General features: G+C 46.8%; 1 protein-coding gene across 1 annotated transcript in view; it reads left to right on the top strand.

Moving 5' to 3' along the window:
• The window catches only part of LOC129713220 (lysyl oxidase homolog 2-like), a 60,626-nt gene extending 41,866 nt beyond the window's left edge, over positions 1 to 18,760 (top strand). Inside the window, exons 7-14 of the mRNA XM_055662146.1 lie at positions 2,751 to 2,899; positions 6,305 to 6,472; positions 9,810 to 9,975; positions 11,515 to 11,758; positions 14,601 to 14,716; positions 15,094 to 15,230; positions 15,750 to 15,861; positions 17,888 to 18,760. Coding sequence (XP_055518121.1) covers positions 2,751 to 2,899; positions 6,305 to 6,472; positions 9,810 to 9,975; positions 11,515 to 11,758; positions 14,601 to 14,716; positions 15,094 to 15,230; positions 15,750 to 15,861; positions 17,888 to 17,967 — 1,172 coding nt within the window. The 3' untranslated portion in view covers positions 17,968 to 18,760. The remainder of the gene's footprint in view (positions 1 to 2,750; positions 2,900 to 6,304; positions 6,473 to 9,809; positions 9,976 to 11,514; positions 11,759 to 14,600; positions 14,717 to 15,093; positions 15,231 to 15,749; positions 15,862 to 17,887) is intronic.
• Positions 18,761 to 24,668: the final 5,908 nt, after the last annotated feature.

The following is a 24,668-nucleotide window of genomic DNA, read 5'->3' on the forward strand; positions in this document are numbered from 1 at the left end:
TACACATCTTTGTAGTTCAATTGTACGTTATTGTCATGCACACCTGTACAGGTACACTGAAATTCCTTTCTCAGCGTGCAGTTCAGTGAACGAAGCATAGAAACATAGAAAATAGGTGCAGGAGGAAGCCATTCGGCCCTTCGAGCCAGCACCGCCATTCATTGTGATCATAGCTGATCGTCCCCAATCAAAAACCCGTGCCTGCCTTCGCCCCATATCCCTTGATTCCACTAGCCCCTAGAGATCTATCGAACTAAAATTGTTAAGGGCTTGGACACACTAGAGGCAGGAAACATGTTCCCGATGTTAGGGGAGTCCAGAACCAGGGGCCACAGTTTAAGAATAAGGAGTAAGCCATTTAGAACAGAGACGAGGAAACACTTTTTCTCACAGTCTGTGGAATCCTCTGCCTCAGAGGGCGTTGGAGGCAGATTCTTTGGATGCTTTCAAGAGAGAGCTAGATAGGGCTCTTAAAATAGTGGTCAGGGGATATGGGGAGAAGGCAGGAATGGGGTACTGATTGGGGATGATCAGCCATGATCACATTGAATGGCGGTGCTGGCTCGAAGGACCGAATGGCCTATTGTCTATTGTCCATTGTCTATTGCCATAACTCTCTCTTAAATCCATCCAGTGATTTGGCTTCCGTGGCAGGGAATTCCACAAATTCACAACTCTCTGGGTGAAAAAGTGTTTTCTCACCTCAGTGGTAAATGGCCTCCCCTTTATTCTAAGACTGTGTGGCCCCTGGTCCTGGACTCGCCCAACATTGGGAACATTTTTCCTGCAACTAGCTTGTCAATCCTACTGTACATTAGGCACAATCATACTAAGTAGAAGAGTATAAGATTGTAGCACACAAGAGTCACCACACTTTCCAACACGTGCCCTCAAGTCCGAAATATTTTAAAAAGTGTTACCTTGGCCACAAAGGCCCACTGTCCGGGCTATGATTCTCCTTCTCGCTCTCACAGTCACTCATTAATTCCCACACTCATTTCAACACACACTCACCCTCACACTTGCTCACTCATGTTTGCACCCTCGACACACTCTCACACTCACTCTTTTTTCGCTTGCATGCTAACACACGCGCTTGAAAATACGCTCACTTGCCGTTGAGTTTGCAAACCTGCTGCGGGGAAGGATTTAATTGTACCGTTTCTGTACATATGACAATAGAACACACGCTTGGCTCTTGCCCACCATGTCTTGCCCCATTCTTAGTGCCTACCCATTCATTACTGGCACCTCAAGCTATTCATCTACCCCATCTGGTTTTCCCCAGGGTTGACTGTACATGTGTTGGCATCTTCCTGATATCCTCCCACTGCCCTGACTTGTGCTTATAGTCACATCGACTTTCTCGTAGCTTGTTCTTAATAATTCACCAGACCTCAGCTGAATGGTTCAGCAAATTCCTGACTCCCTGCCAAAGGGGAACTGGCCTTCCCACAACTATGAGAAACATCTATGAGAAGCAGAGAGGAGGGGAAAACAAAGGAGAGATTGGGAGGAAATTCAAATAGAGAAAATGAGCCATGAGTCTTTGACCTGTAGTCACTGGAGTTTGGAAGGATGAGGGTGGGGTGGGGTGGGGGGGGGGGGGGGGGGGGGGGGGAACCTCATTGAAAACTTACCGAATAGTGAAAGGCCTGGATAGAGTGAATGTCGAAAGTATGTTTCCACCAGTGGGAGAGTCTGGGAGCGGAGGCCATAGCCTCAGAATAAAAGGACATACCTTTAGAAGGGAGATGAGGAGGAATTTCTTTAGCCAGAGGGTGGTGAATCGGTGGAATTCACTGCCACAGAAGGCTGTGGAAGCTGTCAATGGATATTTTTAAGGTGGAGGTTGATAGATTTGTGATTAGGACTGGTGTCAGAGATGATGGGGAGAAGCAGAAGAATAGGGTTGAGAGGGAAAGATAGATCAGCCGTGATTGAATGGTGGAGTAGACCTGTTGGGCCAAATGGCCTTATTCCGCTCCTATAACTTATGAGTAAAGACTTCCACTGAAACATCAGCAAGGTTGCCACTGGTGTACAGTGGTGCAGCAGGAACTTGGCATGCCTTTATGGATAACACTCAATTTATGTGGGTTTCAAGGAGCAGTTTTACATGGAACATAGGACAGTATAGCACAGGATGAACTCCCGAGCTGCAGATGAATGTTTTAAACAGTGAATGTTGCCAGCCATTGAATGTTCCAGTTCCAATTAAGTTTATTGTCACGTGTACAGTGAAAAGCCTTTCGTCACGTGCTATCCAGTCAGCGGTAAGAAAATACATGATTACAATTGAGCCATTTACAGTGTGTAGATACATGATAAGGGAATATCCTTTAGTGAAAGATAAAGCCAACAAAGTCCGATCAAGGATAGTCCGAGGGTCTCCGATGAGTTCATGCCTGCTGCAGAGGCAATAGGAAGGCAATCGGCAGTCTAGAGGAGAACTCACCTGGATTGCCATTGAGTCCCCTTGAAGTCTCAATGTTGTGGCCTCCACAGAGCAAGGGTTCAGTATTAGTATTTAGTATTAACGTTATTGTCATTTCACTGAGAACTTGCATACACAGAAGAAACAAAAAATTGTTTCTCATCAGTGCAATTAATAAAAACAGAATCAATACATACAACTTAACACATCTAAAATAGACCTAAAATTGAACTAAAAACAGACATTCAGACCGAACAGTGACTTTACCTTGCCACATGATGCTCACATCTCACTGCATTCCTCTCCCTTGCAGGTATTGGCTCAGTGCACATGGGCAAGGTGTTGTGTACGGGTTTCGAGAACTCCATCACCGACTGCTCCTTCAACCAGCTTGACCTGTGCGACCACGATGAGGATGCCTCAGTCCGCTGTAACATTCCTGCCATGGGCTACGAGAACCAGGTGGGCTGAAACCACAGCCTGGGCTGTGCACCTTACTTACATCACCTTTACCATCATAATACCATCATCATTATACTGGTTGTATTGGGAAGGGTGATTATAGGGTGATGGGTTGTATATATGACTAAGAGACACTGTATAGTATATGAGGGGTTTTTCTTTTCTTTTTTCTTTTTTTCTCTCCTTTTTTGTATGACTTTGTAAATATTTGATTAGTGTATAAATGTGAATAATTTGGTGTACATATAGCTGCCGGTGTACATATGGTGTACATATAGCTGCCGGTGTACATATGGTGTACATACAGCTGCTGGTGTACATATAGCTACCGGTGTACATATGGTGTACATATAGCTACTAAATTTGTATAAGATCATTACAAGCAGTTGAATAAGGGGTGGGAATTAATAAGCTTTGGCTTCTTCCTGCTCCTTTTCGGACCCGTACGATTTCATTTATTTATAGATATTGTTTATGACACTTTATAAATATTCTTGTTTTGTTTTGTATTTTGTTTTTTTATGGTGTTTCACACTTGCTTTTTATTCTTTTATTCTGTTCGAAATAAAGAATCAAATAGATAAATAAATAAGGCAGCCCAACGCACTGTAGATACGAAGAACTGCAGATGATGAGGGCTGACAAAAAAAAAGACACAAAGAGCTGGAGTAACTCAGCGGATCAGGCAACGTCCATGGAGAACATGGCTAGGTGGCTTTTGGGTTGCGGCCCTTCTTCAGTCTGAAACGTCACCTGTCCATGTGGAACAGCCCAAGGTGTTTCACAAACTTCATCCATATTCACATCTCTCTCAGCCACAATTATCCACGGCTCTGCCACATTCCATGCTGATTCCAGCTGATATTCTCCCACATTTCGGATTCATCCGTAAATACATATATGTTCAGTGTTCCTCAATTACTGGTGCTTGGGATCCACACTCAATGCTCTGCGAAGGTGCATGCATTCTCCTCCCCACTCCCTCCAGTGGCATCAACTCACCTTGTCTCAAAGCTGCCCAGTTTTAGAGTCATAGACTGATGCAGTGTGGAAACAGGCCCTCTGGCTCAGCTTGCCCACACAAGCCAACATGTCCCAGCTACACTCATCCTCCCTGCCCGCACTTGGTCCATATCCCTCCAAACCTGTCCTATCCATGTACAGTACCTGCCTAACTGCTTCTTAAACGTTGGGATAATCCCAGCCTCAACTACCTCATCAGGCAGCTTGTTCCATACACCCTTTCACCCTTTCATTCAATTCACCCTTTTTGTGTGAAAAAGTTTCTCCTCAGATTCCTATATTAAATCTTTTCCCCTTCACCTTGAACCTATGTCCTCTAGTCCTCGATTCCCCTACTCTGGGCAAGAGATTCTGTGCATTTCTCTCATGATTTTATACACCTCTATAAGATCACCCCTCATCCTCCTGCGCTCCAAGGAATAGAGGCCCAGCCTACTCAACCTCTCCCTATCGCTCACACCTGGGAACATTATCGTAATTTTTTTCTGAATCCTTTCAAGCTTGACAATATCTTTCCTATAACATGGTGCCCAGAACTGAACACAATATTCTAAATGCAGTCCCTCCAACGTCTTATACAACTGCAACAGTTGCTCAGTTCCACTTCGTCTTTTCTTGCATCCAGTGCTTTTATAATGGAATGCCCCCTTTCTTTCAACATCAAGGATCGCGAACTTCCAACAAATTTTCATTTCAAATACTCCTCCACCTCCTAATCTCATCCCTGGTCAGGTTTTCAAGGTCCCGTCCAACCCTGCCTTCAACAGTCAGCTTCATTGCCTGGTGCTCAAACTGCATGGATACCACTCATGATGTGGTTTTGATGTTTGACGGCCGTCATCTCTCTTACATAGAAACATAGAAACATAGAAATTAGGTGCAAGAGTAGGCCATTCGGCCCTTCGAGCCTGCACCGCCATTCAATATGATCATGGCTGATCATCCAACTCAGTATCCCGTACCTGCCTTCTCTCCATACCCTCTGATCCCCTTAGCCACAAGGGCCACATCTAACTCCCTCTTAAATATAGCCAATGAACTGGCCTCGACTACCCTCTGCGGCAGAGAGTTCCAGAGATTCACCACTCTCTGTGTGAAAAAAGTTCTTCTCATCTCGGTTTTAAAGGATTTCCCCCTTATCCTTAAGCTGTGACCCCTTGTCCCTGGACTTGGTGCCCAACATCGGGAGCAATCTTCCTGCATCTAGCCTGTCCAACCCCTTAAGAATTTTGTAAGTTTCTATAAGACCCCCTCTCAATCTCCTAAATTCTAGAGAGTATAAACCAAGTCTATCCAGCCTTTCTTCATAAGACAGTCCTGACATCCCAGGAATCAGTCTGGTGAACCTTCTCTGCACTCCCTCTATCGCAATAATGTCCTTCCTCAGATTTGGAGACCAAAACTGTACTCAATACTCCAGGTGTGGTCTCACCAAGACCCTGTACAACTGCAGTAGAACGTCCATGCTCCTATACTCAAATCATTTTGCTATCCTTTTGCTCTTCCTGCTCCTACAGCTCTAGACTGTCACCACTTTCTCCCATCTTTCAAATTCCCCAAGAAGACCTTGCTGCATAGTCATATGGCGCAGAAAAAGGCCTCTTCGGCCCAATTCATCAATTCCAACCAAGATGTCCTTATGTGGATACCATGTGTAGGATGATCTCATCCCAACTAGCCAACATAATATTGACCAACTCCATTTTACCACTCGCTTGCTTGCTCGAATCCATTGGACACGAATCCTGGAGAACTCCACTCACTCAGCACGGACCCCAGCATTGTCATTAACTGAACGTCAAGGGTGGTCTATGTTTGGTTGTTTGGTACCACCATTATTGAGCCATGTGATCATGATTGGTGTCTTGAATGGACTGATTTGGCCGTTCCTTCATGGATGTTAGGTCATGATCCTGAAGACGGTCTTCTCAAAGGACAACCTAGATTGGCCAATCTTTACAGCCCATGCCGGTAAACCTTTAAGATCACCAGGCTGATGTTTTTGTTGACAGAACAAGAAGCAACAGCCAAAAATCTGTAGCCTCCCTTTGATCTGGTTTTTTGTTGATTCACATGCTTGATCAATGGTGTTTTATCATTAATGTTTTATTATTATTAATGTTTAGTGTTTTCTGAATCATTCATAACTGTCACTGTATGTCATGTTGTTACTTGTGGGCGGAGCACCAAGGCAAATTCCTTGTATGTGAATACTTGGCCAATATACTTACTTACTTACTTACAATAATGGGAATGATGGAAATAAGCAGCATTGTCATGAATCAGTCAGTCATAGCTCAGTTATCTCTCTCTGTCTCTTTCTCTCTCTCTCTCTCTCCCACCCTCCTCTCCCCCTGCCCTGTTGGAACTCATGGCCCATAGATTCGCCTGGCTGGAGGCCGTACCCCCTATGAGGGGCGGGTGGAGGTCTTTGCAAAGAGGAATGGCACCCAGAGGTGGGGGACGGTCTGCAGTGACAACTGGGGCATCATGGAGGCTTTGGTGGTGTGCCGGCAGCTGGGCCTGGGCTTTGCTGACCATGCGGTTCAGGTAGGTTGCCGTGGAGTCCATTACGGGATGATCTCGGGATTAACATTATTTAACTAGCCACAAAGAAGAAACAGGCTGCAATTCTAGAAGCATGGAAAGGGCTGAAGGGTAGCCTGAAGGAAGTCTTAAAAGTTATAGAAAGTTTAATTTGGTGCTTGGAGGAAGACTTCTATTTGTGGGAGTCATAAATACAGACAACCACTCATTAATCCAAAGGGAATGTTTTTGCCCAGTGATCTATTTGAAGATGAGGATCTCACCACAGGGAAAGTAGGAGTTGGCAGATCATATGGTGAAACTTCCTGCAAAGTATCCTGCTGGAGATAGCAACCCTTCCGACCTTTGGAGATGTCCCAAAACCACAATACTATTTGGTCGGATGATCTAATCCTTCGTTGCGTGTTGTGCACTTGTCTCTTTTACCATCTGGGTTAGAATACTGAGCTGCAAGCAAGGTAGGAAGCATTAACGATGAAATACAAGGGGGCTGGCATCGAGGAGTGGGTTAATCCTGGCAAGGAGGCATATGGGGGACAGTCAAGAGCACATTAACCAACGGCATCACTTCCTGGTTCGGGAGCTGCAAGGCGTACGAACGGCACCAACTTGACAGGATTGTGAAGACCGCCAGCGGGATTATTGGTGCTCCACTGCCTTTCTTGCTGGACATATACAGGAAGAGATGTATCAACAGCCATCTCCATCATCAAAGACCCCTACCACCCATCGCATCACATATTCTCCATCCTGCCATCTGGGAAGAGGTACAGGAGCATTAGCTGCAAAACCAGCAGGATGCTCCTCAGCTTCTTCCCGCAGGCTATAAGACTGATAAACGGACTTAGCCCCCTGCCAAAGTATCGCGCACCAACCACCAACCTGGACACACTGCAGCAGCTGTCGATCGGAACGCCTGTTGATGTTTAGTAGAGAGTAGAGTGTTTAATTTAATTTGTTCATGATATATGTATTTTTATTTCTATTTACTTGTTGTTATTTGTACTGCACACTGAATGGACACTGGTTGAGCAACGTTTTTTTGTTTCCTCTGGGTATGTGAGTACTCAGGAAATGACAATAAAGATATACTGATACTGATACTGATGGACCAGTGGCTTGGAACACATCTCCATGCGATGCAACCAACGTCCATTGGAGGGGCAGGTGGCTGAGGAAGCTCTTTCCTTGTGATATTCCCTACAACTTGTCTTCACCTCAGCTCCTCTGTGTTCATGGCATCTTTCAGTCTAGTGGGGGCAAACCTCAAACAAGGGATGGGATAGGGTGGTCAAGAACGCTGTCTGCACATTGACCTTCATCAGTCAGGGTATTGAGTATAGAACCCGGGAAGTTATGTTACAGTTGTACAAGAGGTTGGTGAGGCTGCGTTTGCAGTTTTGTGTTCAGGTTTGGTCACTCTGCGATGTTGTTAAGTCGGAAAGTATTCAGAGAATATTTACAAGGATGTTGCCAGGACTTAAGGTAGCAATGTTACAAAATTTTGAGATTTAAAAAATCAAGTCTGCAATTTATCCCATCAGATAAAGCATAACAATAAGTTTAATTTGACACCTAATTCACTTTCATATCTCAAGTAATAATAAAGTTATGGCCATTTTCATACTCGGAAATTAGCATCTTGATCCCTATTGATTTTCTATGGACATAACAGAAAAGCTGTGATCGTGGACAGTCAAAAGCCCATAACCTTCTTAAAAATTAAGAGAACTGAATGAAATTTTCAGTTATCATAGATTGAAGCATTCTGAAACAAATATAAAATAATCTTACTTGGATGACCTGAAATTAAAGCATATAATTAGTTAGTTACCCAATTGTAGCTAATTTCTAACTTCAATTACTAGATCTAAACATCTAACCATTTCTTAATAAATGATTAACATTTTTAAATAGCCCAAGTGTCCAAATAATATTCACAAATAATTCACAATAAAACATGATTTTTAAATCTCATTTACATCAATTTATAGGCCAAATGGAAGGAATTTAGTGTTCAATTGCTGTAAATTAAAGTCAATTTAAATCGGCTTTCTAGTGGGTTCCTGTGAACGAGCTGGTTTAGAACGTTCACATTGCGCTGGATTTGTGCCCTCAAGTGCCCAGAAAAATACTGCGGATATAAAGGAATGAACTACTCGCTATAGAAAACTTTAATAACAGGGTTATACACAAGCCCCATTTAATGTAAAAATAAGGTACATACCTTTAATTGTTTGCTTTATAAAACCCTGGGGCTGCGAGAGGTCGCGGGTTGAGAGAGTGATTTTTAAACTACTATAACTATTATACAAGGCCATAAAAACTAATAATACCTTTTGCGACGGGGTCTTTCAGCGATTTTCCGTTAATGATTTACTAGGCTGAACATTTTCGATTGCACCAGCCTAGTAAAAATCGCGTTTCAAACCCGCCCCCTCTAAACAGCGCCAAAATCGCGCACACGGGGTAGGGCAGATGCTCAGCCACGATTCAGGTAGGTTTTGTAACATACCTACTTAAGGTCCTGAGCTAAAGGGAGAGGTTGGGCAAGCTAGGACTTTATTCCTTGGAGTGCAGGGTGATGAAGGATGATCTCATAGAGGTATATGAGATCAAAGGTGAATAGATAGCATGGAAGCACAGTCGCTTACCCAGAATAGGAGAATCAAAAACCAGAGGACATAGGTTTAAGATGAGAGGGGAAAGATTTAATAGGAATCTAAGGGGCAACATTTACAAGGCATTTGGACAGGTCATGTACAGGAAAGGTTTAGAGGGACGTGGGCCAAACGCGAGCAGGTGGGACTAGTGTAGATGGGGAAGGTTGGTCGGCATGGGTAAGTTGGGCCGAAGTCAAGTCAAGTCAAGTCAAGTTTATCCGTCACATACACATACGAGATGTGCAGTGAAATGAGAAGTGGCAATGCTCGCGGACTTTGTGCAAAAAGACAAACAAACAACCAAACTACAAACAGAATGGAACAGAATCACATATTCCTTTACATAATAAATATTGTGGGAGAAAGGAAAAGGGAAACAAATAAATAAATAAATAGATAAATAAATATTTTTAAAAAAGGTCCCTTTTCCATCCCTCTACGACTCTCTGATATCACTCCAGGGGGCTACGGGAATGACAAACACATTTTGTTTAAAGCTAGGTGCGAACATTACTAAGTATGACACTATTGAATGTATGGACATTTGAGAGTGTTTGCACAGTTTTTGTTTTAAATATATTTCTTATTCTGAATGAAATTTATTTTTTGGGGGGGGGGGGTGGTTGGGGGGGGGGGGGGAGAAAACTGTTTGGATTTCATGTTGGATTTGTCCCCAGGACACGTGGTTCTGGGAAGGCGACCGATCAGCAGATGAGGTGGCGATGAGCGGAGTGAAGTGCTCAGGGGCAGAGCTGTCTCTCTTCCAGTGTCGCCACCATGGTGAAGACCTCGAGTGCACTAAGGGAGGGGGGCGTTTTGCTGCTGGGATCTCCTGCACTGAAGGTAGGTCTGTACTCTCCTCAGTTTGGTTCAACTGATCCCACACTCCCGCTCCTACACTCCCATTCAACTGGATGGGTGAAAATGTGCTTAGAGTATAAGAGGCAAGGACATCTGCCCCTACTCTTAAAATATGCATTGATATGGTAGACATTCAGAACCTTTTTCTCAGGGTGGAAATGTCCAACACTGGAGAGAAACATGAGTAGAGACTAGGAACTGAATATTGTTTAAGAAGGAACTGCAGATGCTGGAAAATCGAAGGTAGACAAAAGTGCTGGAGAAACTCTGTGGGTGCAGCAGCATCTATGGAACGAAGGAAATAGGCAACGTTTCGGGCCGAAACGTTGCCTATTTCCTTCGCTCCATAGATGCTGCTGCGCCCGCTGAGTTTCTCCAGCACTTTTGCCTACCAAGGAACTGCAGATGCTGATTTACCAAGGAGAGACACAAAATGTGTAGGAAGGAACTGTAGATGCTGGTTTACACCAAAGATAGACGTAAGATGTTGGAGTAACTCAGCGGGACAGGCAGCACCTCTGGAGAGAAGGAAAAGGTGACGTGTCAGATCGAGACCCTTCTTCAGACTGAATTGTAAGCTGTCCAAGCGAAATATGATGCGCTGTTCCTCCAATTTGCACTGGGCCTCACTCTCTGACAGTGGAGGAGGCCCAGGACAGAAAGGTCAGTGTGGGAGTTGGATGGGGGAGTTAAAGTGTTTGGCAACCGCCCAGGCAAATTCAGCGAAACAATCGCCGAGGCAGCGCCTGGTCCCGCCGACATGGTCTCCAGAAATGCTGCCTGACCCGCTGAGTTACTCCAGCGTTTTGTGTGTTACTGCATTTTCTTGTATCTCTGTTGGATGGCTGGTCTAGTAACATCCTGGTATCACAGAACCTTTTTCTCACAGATAGTGGTGAGTCTGTGGAATTCTCTGCCTCAGAAGGCGGAGGAGGCAGGTTCTCTGAATGCTTTCAATAGAGAGCTAGATAGGGCTCTTAAAAATAGCGGAGTCAGGGGATAGGGGGAGAAGGCAGGAACCGGGTACTGATTGGGGATGATCAGCCATGATCACATTGAATGGCGGTGCTGGCTCGAAGGGCCAAATGGCCTACTCCTGCACTTATTGTCTATTGTCTATTGTCTATAACCTATGCCAAAAGCTCAGACCACTGTCTGAGGTAGCTTTAGGAGGGTTTCCTGCACTAGATATGATTCCTGTCCCTACTTTTACAGTGTATGAGTGGACCAAGGGATGAGTTTAGTTTTTGCTTACTCCACAAGCAAATGTTCAATATCAAGGCTGGTGGGTGCCTCGGCAAATGATCATCCAGGTCAGAACAAGAGAGATTGGGAGGTGGAGGAAGGAGCCTCGACATCTCGGAAATGGGAACTATCCTTGCAAAAGTCTGCACCTCTGAGCTCTGGGTCTTTGGCCTGCAACTTTTAACTGGTTTCTCTTTCCGCAGATGCAGCTTGACCAGCTGAGTTCTTCCGTCGTTTCCTCCTTCTCCTTAACACCTCTGCTGTCTCATTTTCCAGCTGCTTCCGATATCGTTCTCAATCCCCAGGTCGTTCAGGAGACCACGTACCTGGAGAACCGGCCCTTGTCCATGCTGACCTGCGCCATGGAGGAGAACTGCCTGGCCTCCTCCGCTGTGGGCCAGCCCTTCCTCTCCAGCTTCCGCCGCCTGCTCCGCTTCTCCTCGCAAATCCACAACAACGGCGAGGCCGACTTCCGGCCCAAGGCCGTGCGCCAAGACTGGGTGTGGCACGAATGCCATAGGTATGTGAGTGATGCCCTAATGCCCCCTCTCTGGGTTAGCATGGAAGGACGGGCCGAGTGGGTATGGCACATGCCCCAAGTATGTGAGCATTGCCCTAATGCCCCTCCCTGGGTTAGCGTGGAACGATAGGCCGAGTGGGTGTGGCACGAATGCCACAGGTACATGGGCATTGCCCTAATGCCCCCTCCCTGGGTTAGCATGGGACGATGGGCCGAGTGGGTGTGGCACGAATGCCACAGGTACGTGGGCATTGCCCTAATGCCCCTCCCTGGGTTAGCATGGGACGATGGGCTGTCTGGGTGTGGCACGTGAGCCATGGGTATGTGGGCAGTCTCGCTGTGCTTGATGGTTCAGTCAATCCATACCGCCAGTACTTGGGTTAGCCTGACTCGGTTAGACACCAACCATCAATCAAAATCCAGGGGTTTACTCAATGCTGATATGATGAATTTTTACATACATGGTGCAGTGTATCAAACTTCAATCACATTTGGTATATTCTGCGCAATTCTCTTTGTTGGTTCACAGGGACAATGTGTGAGCTTTGGGGGGGGGGGGGGGGGGGGGGTGGGTGCAGAGAAGAGGTTCACCAGGATGTTGCCTGGATTAGTGAGCATGAGCTATAAGGAGAGATTGGACAAACTTGCATTATTTTCTCTGGAGCATTGGAGGCTGAGGGGCGACCTGTTAGAACTTTACAACATTCTGAGGCATAAATAGTGAGGTTAGTTCATCCTTTTCCCAGGTTGAATATATCATATTCAAGATTCAAGATTCAATATATATATATATAATCTTATTTATATAGCACATTTTCAGTCAACTTGCATTGACCCCAAAGTGCTTCACATAATTACATTACATTACACACAGGCAAAGGTGGGTGAAGTGTCTTGCCCCAAGGACACAACGACAGTATTCACTCCAAGCGGGATTCGAACCAGCTACCTTCCGGTCGCCAGCCGAACTCTTAGCCCATTGTGCCATCTGTCGTCAAGAGAGTTTATTGTCATGTGTCCCAGATAGGACAATGAAATTCTTGCTTTGCTTCAGCACAACAGAATATAGGCATGAATACAGAACAGATCAGTGTGTCCATATACCATTGTATCAATATATACACACACATGAATAAATAAAACAGATAAAGTGAAAATAAACTGATAATGGGCTATTAATGTTCAGAGTTTTGTTTGAGTTGAGTTGTGGGGAAGGAGCTATTCCTGAACCTGTACCTGGACCTGGATCATATATTAGAGGGCATAGATTTAAGGTGAGAAGGGGAAAGTTTAAAGGAGATTTATTCAGCACTCCAACTCGTTGTTGTATAAAGAGGGTGATAGGTGCCTTGAACAGGCTGCCAGGGGGAGCATGTACAATAGCAATGTTTAAAAGGAATTTAGATAGACACATGAATAGGGTGGGGATGAAGGAATGTCAATCATGTGCTGGCAGATGTAGTTTAAAATGGCATTATGGCCAACAAAAATATCATGAACCGAGGGTGTGTTCTTGCGCTACAAGGTTTGTCATTGCGATGCATTGTTTCCATCAGTGAAGAAGGGCCTCGACCTAAAATTTACCCATTCCCTCTCTCCAGAGATCGGAATAGGAATCTGAAAGGTAACATTTTCACACAAAGGGTGGTGGGTGCATGGAACAAGCTGCCACAGGGGATATTTGAGGCAGGGGCTATCCCAACGTTTAAGAAACAAGTTAGACAGGTGCATGGATAGGACGGGTTTGGAGGGATACGGACCAAGCGCAGGCAGGTGGGACTAGTGCAGCTGGGACATGTTGGCCGGTGTGGGCAAGTTGGGCTGAAGGGCCTGTTTCCACATTCTATCACTCTAAGGCTCTATGACTCTCTGAGATGCTGTCTGTCCCGATGAGTTACTCCAGCATTTTCCGCCTATTTTTGGATTCTATATTTAATTAATTGCCTATAATTTGCCCTCAGTACTGCACTATGAGCATGAGTACATGGGTGATAGAGGGGAGTACCCAGATCCTGCTAACATTTGCATGTTACACAAGGGGCATGTACCCATATTCCAGGTTATCTGTGTGTGTGTCAGAATCATAAGGTCATAAGGAATAGTAGAATTAGGTCATTCAGCCCATCATTCAATGGTGATCTATCTCTCCCTCCTAACCCCATTCTCCTGCCTTCTCCACCAAGTGAGCTTGCAGTAAAGCAGGGATTTCCACACTGCAGAAAGTTAGGCTGTGAACCATTGTGTGAACTGTACATGTTACCAGCTGAGCTACAGTGTTAATCCTCAGCACTGCGGGAGATCGGCCACCAGGTGGAGATAGTGAGACAGCACTGCAGAGCTGGGCCGAGATAGGTTGCAAGCAGCGACCTCTGCTGGAGTGAGAATGACAACTGAGGGTTGGAGGCGAGGGGCCACTTCCATAGTTAACCCAATGGTTTTAGTTTGGAGATACAGCGTGGAAACAGGCCCTTCGGCCCACTGAGTCTGTGCCAACCAGCAATCACCTGTACACTAGTTCTATCCTCCAAGCTGGGGACAATTTCCAGAAGCCAATTCATCTACAAACCTGCACGTCTTTGGAATGTGCGATGAAACCAGAGCACCCGGAGAAAACCCACGTGGTCACAGGGAGAGCGTGCAAACTCCAAACAGACAGCACCGATAGTCAGGATCGAACCCGGGTCTCTGCCGCTGCACCACTGTGCCTCCCTAACCTGGTTTACCTGGCAATTGATGCAACCCACAAGATGGGCTGGAGTTGATCAGCGATGGCTGACAATGGCTTTCGTAATACTCACTGGACGTTTGTAGCTGACTGCTGTCCTCACTGCTTGATCTGCAGGCACTACCATAGCATGGATGTCTTCACAAACTATGACCTGCTCTCGCTGAATGGGACAAAGGTGGCGGAGGGACACAAGGCCAGCTTCTGCCTCGAGGATACAGAGTGCGACTCAGGTAACAGCCCCTCCACCATGCCTCTCTCTTTTTCTCTCTCTCTCTCTCTCTCTCTCTCTCTCTCTCTCTCTCTCTTCATTTCTATTTTCTCACTCAATGTCTCTTTCTCTCTCCTTCTCCTCTCTCTCCTTTCTCTTTCTCTCCTTCACTCATCCCCATTTACTCACACTATTTGCTGTTCTTTCTCTCACCCTTCTGTCCCTCTTTCTCTCTCCCCCCATCTTGTTCTCTCTCCTTTTCTCCTTTTCTCCCTCTCTGTCTCTCTCTCTTTCTCACTTCATCTCTCTGTGTCTCTCTTCTACCCTTTGCATCTTGTTCCCCTCTCCCTCTGTGTTTCCCTCACCCCAGATGCTAATGTTGCTTTGCCTGCCTTGCAGAGGAGCGGAGGAACTACCAATGCGCCAACTTTGGTGAGCAGGGCATCACAGCGGGCTGCTGGGACACGTACCGGCACGACATCGACTGCCAGTGGATCGACATCACTGACGTAGAACCCGGCGAGTACGTGCTGCAGGTGAGCCTGTCCTGCATGTGTGCGTGCTCAGAATACATGCATATCCTGCAAGTGTGCATGCCCCTGCACATGAACCTGCCTGCATCTTGTGTGGCTGTGTTTGGATATATGTTTGTGTGTGCACATATATTAGTGTGAGTGTATACCTTTATCTGTCTGTGTGCATGTGTGAGTGTGCATGTGCACGCACACGTGTCTGTCTCTCTCTGTATGTGTTTCTGTATGTGCCTGTGCATGTGTGTTTTTTGTGCACGCAAGTGTGTGTGTGTGTGTGTGTGTGCGTGCAAATGACCTGTGCGTTTCTGGGTCAGCATGCATGTTGGCGTGTATACCTTTGCATATGTGCATGTGTGTGCATGTGCATGTGCGTGTGCATGTGTGTGTGTGTGTGCGCGCAAAGGACCTGTGCGTTTCTGGGTCAGCATGCATGTTGGCGTGTATACCTTTGCATATGTCCAAGCGTGCGTGTGTGTGTGCCGGAGCTCTGGAAACCCGACCTACATGTGCTGTGCTCCACAGGTCGTGGTCAACCCCAACTTCGAGGTGGCAGAGTCGGACTACACCAACAACGTGGTGAAGTGTCGGTGCAAGTTCGATGGGCACCGCGTCTGGTCTTACAACTGCCACATCGGTGAGTCTCGCATCGACGCTGACCCTCAACCAGAAATCAAACAACTTCCTGATGTTGCCAGGACTCGAGGGCCGGAACTATAGGGAGGGGTTGAGCAGGCTTGGGATTCTATTCCTTACAGCACAGGAGGACGAGGGATGATCTTATTGAGTGTACAAAATCAAAAGCAGATAGGAGCGGAATAGATCGGGTGGACGCACAGTCTCTTGCCCAGACTAGGGGAATCGAGAACCAGAGGACATAGGTTTAATAAGAATCTGAGGGGTCACTTTTTCACGCAATGAGCAGTAAGTACATGACACGAGCTGCCAGAAGTGGTAGTTGAAGTATCACAACATTCTAGAAACATTTAGACAGGTTCATGGATAGGACGGGTTTAATGGGATATGGACCAAATGCAGGTAGGTGGGACTAGTGTAGATGGGACACATTGGCCGATGTGGGCAAGTTGGGCCGGAAGGCCTGTTCCCACACTGTAAGATTCTATGACTCTATGACCTGTCAGTATGAAGTACAACCATGTAATTTGCCCATAGGGTGAAGGACATAACAATGGGATAACATAGACCTAATGTGAATGGGCAATCAATAGTTGGCGTGGATTTGGTTGGCCCCAGGGGCCTTTGTCTCACATTTACACAGTGTACCTCGAAACTAAGGGTAACAAAGGTTATGGGGAGAAGGCAGGAGAATGGGGTTGAGAGGGAAAGATGGATCAGCCATGATTGAATCGATGAGTTGTGCAGCGGTAGAATTGGTGCCTCACAGCTCCGGGGACCCAGGTTTGATTCTAACTATGGGTGCTGTCTGCGGGGAGTTTGTTCGTTCTCCCCATGACCACGTGGGTTTTCCCCCGATGCTTCAGTTTCCTCCCACACTCCAAAGATATAATTCAATTCAATTCAATTCAATTCAATTTATTTGTCATTTTGACCCCTTGAGGTCCAAACGAAATGACGTTTCTGCAGCCATACATTACAAACAAATAGATCCAAGACACAACATAATTTCCATAAACATCCATCACATTGCTGTGATGGAAGACCAAAAAAACTTATCTCTCCACTGCACTCCCCTCCCCCCCCCCCCCCCCCCCCCCCCCGATGTCAGAGTCAAAGTCAAAGCCCCACCGGCTGGCAATGGCGATTGTCCCGCGGCCATTAAAGCCACGCCGGGTGGTGCAAGGCCGCACACCGGGTCTTGATGTTAGAGCCCCCGGCGTGCGCTCGCAGAGTCCTGCGGCCATTCCAAGCCGCGCGGGGCGGGGCTGTAAGGCCCAGCTCCAGGAGCTCTTCGACCTCGCAACTCGGGCGGGAGAAGTCGCCGTTGTGGGAGCCCTGAAAAGCGGTCTCCCTCCAGGGACCCGCGGGCTCCCGGTGCCGCCGTCCGCCAGACCCGCAGTTGCAGCCTCCGAATCTCCGGAGGTCGGGCCGCAGCAGCGCTCCACCACCGCTCCACTCGCTCTGGACTCGGCCAGCTCCGCGACGGTGAGGTGAGTCGTCGGCACCAGAGCCCCCGGTCTTCTCCTGTTGGAGGCCGCTCCTCGTTGCAGCCCCAACGACAACGGAGACCCAACAAAGAAAAGGTCGGGTCTCCCGTGCAGGGAGAGATTTAAAAGTTACCCCCTCCCTCCCACCCCCCCACACACACATCCCAACAAAAAAGAACAAAAAACTGCATAGAAACATAGACAAAAAATAATAAAAACGCAGACGGGCTGCAGAGGCCGCTGCTGATGAGAGTCGCGCCGCCTATCGTGTAAAGGTTTGTATGTTAATTGGCTTTGGTAAACATTTTTATAAATTGTCCCGAGTGTGTGTAGGATAGTGCTAGTGATCGTTCCCACTCTGTATCTCTAAAACTAAACTAAACTAAAGCGGACATGATGGGCCGAGTTCTGCTCCTGTGACTTCTGAACTAGTGAACTCACAGCATTTCTGCAACGCCAGGCAGGCTGGTGATCACTAGGTGACCACAAGTCCATTCAGTGTCCATTTAACCTTCTTCCTCTTTCTGCTTCTGCCAGGTGGGTCCTTGAATGCAGAGACGGAGGAGCAATTTGACCACTTTCCCGGACTGATGAGCAACCATCTGTACAACTGGTAACGCCGGTGGCCCGAGGGACAGGTCTCTGCAGTAACGCTTACCAAAGGAGATGCTCAGTTATACTGTCAATGGCGGAGAGTGACACTGGCCCAATGCAACATTGCTGATATACTTCCACTTCCAGGATCAACGCGGGCCGCAGGGGTAAAATAATTCTCTGGCGTGAAGTGCTCTCCCCTCAAGGAAGCAGCACCTGGAACATGAGCCTCCAACATCAAAACCACACACGCATGCATGTTAAAATACACACAGATCGGATGCACACAAGAGCGCAAACACGCATGCTCACAGATAAACATGGACTATGCACATGGCATCTGCACATGTACATACATGCAGATGCACGGTTCACCTGCACGGAAATCCACAGGGATACACATGTAAACACGCATGCATGCTCACAACTATTCACATGTGCAACCAAGGATTCATCCACACAAGCATGCAGCCCCATGCACACACAACCCTGAATGTGTGCGTGCATGTATACATATACAGACACATACATACACCTATACACACCTACAAACACAGGCACACTGACACATATACTGAAACACACACACAAGCACACAGAGACACTGACACACATACACACACTAAAACATGCACACATAGACACAGACACAACTAAATACATGTACATACATACACAGTCACACACAGACATGCACACACAAATATGCTCAATCACACACAGACACATATGTGCATGCATAGACATAGTCACACGCTGACATGCACTCACAGACGTAGGCACACCCTAACACACACACACACACACACCACACACGCACGCACACATGCGCACACACGCACACACACACACACACACACATGCACACACACACACACACACACACACACACACACACACACACACACACACACACACACACACACACACACACACACACACACACACACACACACACACACACACACACACACACACACACACACACACACACGGCTTGGCTTCTGTCCCCAGCTGTGTCTCTCTCAGCCCCTGTGGCAGATGGTGGTCAGCAGGCTCGGGCAAGCCTGGCATCTGCCGCGGGTCTATCTGGCCCCTTCTCCAGGGCCGGAGGGAGAGAGTGACCCAGTACAGGGTCTTGAAGCCAAAGAGCGCCGCATGACATTCAGGGTCACTCGTCAGTTTTATTTTACTCTTGCGACACGAGTCCTCAGAAGGGGAGGCCACATCTCATTTCACGATGGGAGGTAGTGAAAGTCACATCACAGTTGAAGGGTGAACGGGCAACAGCCTTCTGTCAACTCCAAATACTCAACGCTTTGTTATTGTCCATGTCTGAGTCTTTGTACCTCCCAGACCCATCTGCTTTGTACAGTACAGAAAACTACAGCTGTGCATCTCAAGGTTGGTTCATTACTTGGAATTTGCAAACAAAAGAACCACCGCATAATAAAAGAGTTACCAGTGAGTTTCCTCTGCTTTGTTTAGTAATAGAGTCATACAGCCCGAAAACAGGCCCTTTGGCCCAACTTGCCCACACCGACCAACATGCCTCATCTACACTAATCCCACCAGCCTGCATTTGGCCAAATATCCCTCTAAACCTGTCCAATCTGGAGTTTAGAAGGATGAGAGGGAATTTCATTGAAACATATAAGATTGTTAAGGGCCTGGACACGCTCGAGACAGGAAACATGTTCCCGATGTTGGGGGAGTCCAGAACCGGGGGCCACAGTTTAAGAATAAGGAGTAAGCCATTTAGAACGGAGACGAGGAAACACTTTTTCTCACAGAGGGTGGTGAGTCTGTGGAATTCTCTGCCTCAGAGGGCGGTGGAGGCAGGTTCTCTGGATGCTTTCAAGAGAGAGCTAGATAGGGCTCTTAAAAATAGCGGAGTCAGGGGATATGGGGAAAAGGCAGGAACGGGGTACTGATTGGGGATGATCAGCCATGATCATATTGAATGGCGGTGCTGGCTCAAAGGGCCAAATGGCCTCTACTCCTGCACCTATTGTCTATTGTCTGTTCTCTATTATCAATCCATTTACCTGTCCAAATGTTTCTGAAACGTTGGGATAGTACCTGCCTCAACTACCTCCTCGGGCAGCTCATTCCATACATCCACTACTCTTTGTGTAAAAAAGTTACCCCTCTGGATCTCATTAAACCTTTCCCCTCTCACCTTAAACAAATGTCCTCTGGTTCTCGATTCCGCTACTCTGGGCAAGAGATTCTTTGTTTCCTCCCAGTCTATTCCTCTCATTATTTTTATACACCTCTATAAGATCACCCCTCATCCTCCTGTGCTCCAAGGAATAGAGTCCTAACCTGATCCACCTTTCCCGATAGCTCAGACCCTTGAGTGCTGGCAACACACTCGTAAATCTTCTCTGCACTCTTTCCAGTTGAACAACATAGTTCCTACAACATGGTGCTTCGAACTGAACACAATACTCTAAATGCAGCCTTGCCAATGTCTTATACACCTGCAACATGAACTCCCAATTTATTTCGTCAATGCTCTGACCTAGTCATAGAGAGCCATGCAAAGTCACAGCAGAGAAACAGACTCTTCGGCCCATCAAGTCTGTGCTGACTATCAGTTACACTAATTCTCAGTAATCACTGAGAATTATTATTCTCGCCACATTCTCGTCATCTCTGCCAGATTCTACCATTCAGCTACACTAGAGGCAATTTACAATGGCCAATTAACAGGCACGTCATTGTTGGTGGCATGGTGGCATGGTGGCATGGTTGGCAGCACAGCGGCGCAGTGATAAAGCTACTGCCTTACAGTGCCAGACCCGGGTTCAATCCTCACTACCGGTGCTGTCTTTACGGAGTTTGCGTGCCCTCCGTGACCTGTATGGGTTTTCTCCGAGATCTTTGGTTTCCTCCCACACTCCGAAGACGTACAGGAGTTAATTGGATTGGTATAAATGTAAATTGTCCCCAGTGTGTGTGGGATAGTGTACGTGTACGGGGCTCGGTGGGTCAAAGGGTCTGTTTCTACGCTGCATCTCCAAACTAAACTAAATCTTTGGGGTGTGGGAGGAAACTCATGCAGTCATGCAAACACCACACAGACAGCTGCATGGAGATCAGGATTTAACCCAGATCGCTGAAGATGCATGTATTGGGAATTATCGCGTTTGCTCGCTGAATTTCATCAAAAGTAAGGCATTATTGACTTACTTTTGATGAAATTCAGCGAGCAAATGCGATAATTCCCGATATTTTGGACCTTTAAATCTACACGGCAAATGTCCGCTGTTCACTTCCGCTGGATTGGCACCTTCAGCTCCCTCTTTAATTTACCTTAGTTTCTTTCTTTTTTTTTAACTGTAAATCTAGGTAGCTGTGCCTCACGGTCACCCCGACTGGCACAGTAAATTGCAGATCAAAACCTGGCCGCTTTCGATGTTTTTAATGGGTGTGAAAGTGCGTGTTTTCCCATCCACTAAGATGTACCGGATGTCTAGCATGTCCTCCACTTGAGATTTTCGGTCACGTGGGTGCGGATCTACGCTCCAGTGACCTTTCGTGAAATCACCCTATAGGCCTATAGCCCTTTATTGATTGCTACACGTTCTTGCAGCTGTAAGCAGTACAACACAATAGGAAGTTTAGCTATTCAATATTCATTTCTTGATGTTAGTTAATGTCAATTAGTGTGTGCGTACATATGTGCATGTTGGTCATTCACCGTCTCTCAGGTTATGGCATGCTGTTACGTACTGTGCACCAAGATGTGCCGTATTTCATTCGCCAAGGATTATTCTTAGTTTCATTAACCCACATCATGGAGAATGTTCCTCTGCAAAACCTCATCCAGCATTCAGTCACGGGCACCAGAAACCTTGCGCTATAAATGTTGTATAAAGGCCCGGGAGAACCGCCACTCCCCAGCTGGAGCCCTTCGCCGTTCTCAAGAGCTCAGCTGGGTGGATTGGAGAAAACTCTGAGCTCTCTCCGCGAGGGGGGGGCGATCCTCTATCTCAGCCGGGCAGCCTGCCAGTGACGAGCCATCCCCTTTATCGTGCAGTCAGCTCTGGGTTTCCAGGAAGATTAAAACCACATTTAATTTTCTCCCCACCCTGCTGCCTCACTGCAGATCGCTGGACTGCGACATCCCCTTCAGCTGACCGTCCAACTCTCCAAGAGGGGAACGCCTGGGCTACCTGAACAGTCGCAGCAGAGGGAATGTGCCGAAAATGTGCCAAGTCCACCTGATCTCATGTGCCCGTACATTATCCATATCCCTCTCTTTCCTGCGCCTCCGTGTCAATTTCTAAAAGCCTCTTAAACGCCACTATCGTATCTGCCTCCACCACCAACTCCAGGCCTCCATTGCTCTCTGTAAAAAAAAATTACCCCACACATCTCCACTTGATATTAAAACACAATTGAACCATTAAAGTGTCCCCCCTCTCACCTTATAGCAGTGCACTCTAGTGTTGGACATATCCACCCTGGAGTAAATGGTTCTGACTGTCTACCCTATCTATGCCTCTCAACATTTTATGTACTTCTATCAACTCTCCCCTTGACATTTGCAGGGCTGGGCTTAGGCAGAGCTAGTTTCTGGTGGGTTGGGGGGCAGGAGGGAGAGGTGGGGGTGGGGGGTGTTTGAGCTTCCTCTTGAGGTGCCCTAATGCAAGGTCAGAGGTCAGGATCCCACTCCTTCCAGCACTCCCTCAGGAGCGAGCTCCCGAATTCCACCCCTGCAATCTCCCCCTTCTTCCTTCACCACTTCCTCCCTGTATAACTCTCCCTTCCCTTGTAAGATCTTCTAGTTCCAACTGTAGATCCTCCTGTGACCAACCCCACCTCATTCACTTCACCAATGGCGGATGTGCCGTCAGGTCTTATGCTCTGGGATTCTCGCCCGAACCCTCCCTGCCTCCCCCCACCTTAAAACCTCTCCCTTTCCAGTAAAACGTTTAGCCATCCGGCCTAACTTCTCTACTTTAATTTGCAAGTTGAATCGGTAGTAAGAAAGACAAATGCAATGTTTTCTCGCAATTATTTCAAGAGGACTAGAACATAAAAACAGGGGTGTAATCTTGAAACTAATTAGAAGGCACTGGACAAACTGCATTTTGAGTATTGTGAGCAACTTTGGGAAGGCAGGGATATCACGTATCTGAGGAAGGATGTGGTGGCTATGGAGAGGGTCCAGAGGAGGTTTACGAGAATGATCCCAGGGAAGATCGGGATAACGTATGACGAGTGTTTGACGCCTCTGGACCTGTACTCGCTGGATGTCTCCATTCCAAATGGCCTTTTCGTGCTGTATGTCACCAGATCAGCCATGATCATATTGAATGGCAGTGCAGGCTCGAAGGGCCGAATGGCCTACTCCTGCACCTATTTTCTATGTTTCTATTCCTTACATGATATACCACAATTCAGTCTCTGGTACACAGGAGACTAAATAAGCAATATTCAACATCCAATGACACATGAAAATATATCGACTCATGACAAAGAGCTTTGTCAAAGAGGACTTTTTGAAGGGGGGAGCGAGAATTCCAGAATTTAGCAACTTGGCACGCAGAGATGGATTGTTCGAGTTCAGACACTCATCCTCAAATATTTAGACTGACAGTTTTCGTATGAGATGCTTCAGACATCTCTCTATGCAGGTCGATGTTTATTTGGTTAGGGTTTAGAGATGCAGCGCAGAAACAGGCCCTTCGGCCCACCGAGTCCGTGCCAGTCGGCGATCCCTGTACATTAACACCATCCTACACATACTAGGGACAGTTTTACATGTATACCAAGCCAATTAATCTGCAAACCTGAATGCCTTTGGAGTGTGGGAGGAAACCGAAGATCTCGGTGAAAACCCACGCGTGTCACGGAGAGAACGTACAAACTCCGTACAAACAAGCACCCATAGTCAGGATCGAACCCGGGTCTCTGGTGCTATAAGGCATATTGCTCTATTTGTTTCTTCTTGTTCGATATTGCTTCTGTCAAGAACTTTGGGGACTTTTATTGGTTGAGCAATGTCACATAAACACCACACTGACACTGAACAGTCATGTGGAAATTGGAACCACTGGCAACAACCTGATCAGTCATGACACAGAAAAAAAATGATTTGTCATGCTTACATCAGTGAAGGCATTGAGTATGGGAATTGTTTTTTTTTAATGTATTCTGTTCACTTTTAGTCACCCAGCTATTGGAAGGATATGTTCATAATTATAGTAGCAGAATTAGGCCCTTCGGCCCGTCAAGTCTACTCTGCCATTCCATCATGTCTGCTCTATTTCCCCTCTCAACCCCATTCTCCTGCCCTCCCCATAACCCCTGAAACAAGTGCTAATCAAAATGAGATGCCATTAAGCCACAACGAATGCAGGAAAGATTGACAAAGATGCTACCTAAATTGGAAGACTTTTTTCTCTGGGGCATTGAAAATTGAGGGCTGGCCTTCTTGAAGTTTATAGACAATAGACAATATGTGCAGGAGTAGGGCACTGCCATTCAATGTGATCATGGCTGATCATCCCCAATCAGTACCCCGTTCCTGCCTTCTCCCCATATCCCCTGCCTCTGCTATTTTTAAGAGCCCTATCTAGCTCTCTCTTGAAAGCATCCAGAGAACCTGCCTCCATCGCCCTCTGAGGCAGAGAATTCCATAGACTCACCACTCTCTGTGAGAAAAAGCGTTTCCTCGTCTCTGTTCTAAATGGCTTACTCCTTATTC

Source organism: Leucoraja erinacea, chromosome 35 (assembly GCF_028641065.1).
Source record: "Leucoraja erinacea ecotype New England chromosome 35, Leri_hhj_1, whole genome shotgun sequence".
NCBI classification, from domain to species: domain Eukaryota; kingdom Metazoa; phylum Chordata; class Chondrichthyes; order Rajiformes; family Rajidae; genus Leucoraja; species Leucoraja erinaceus.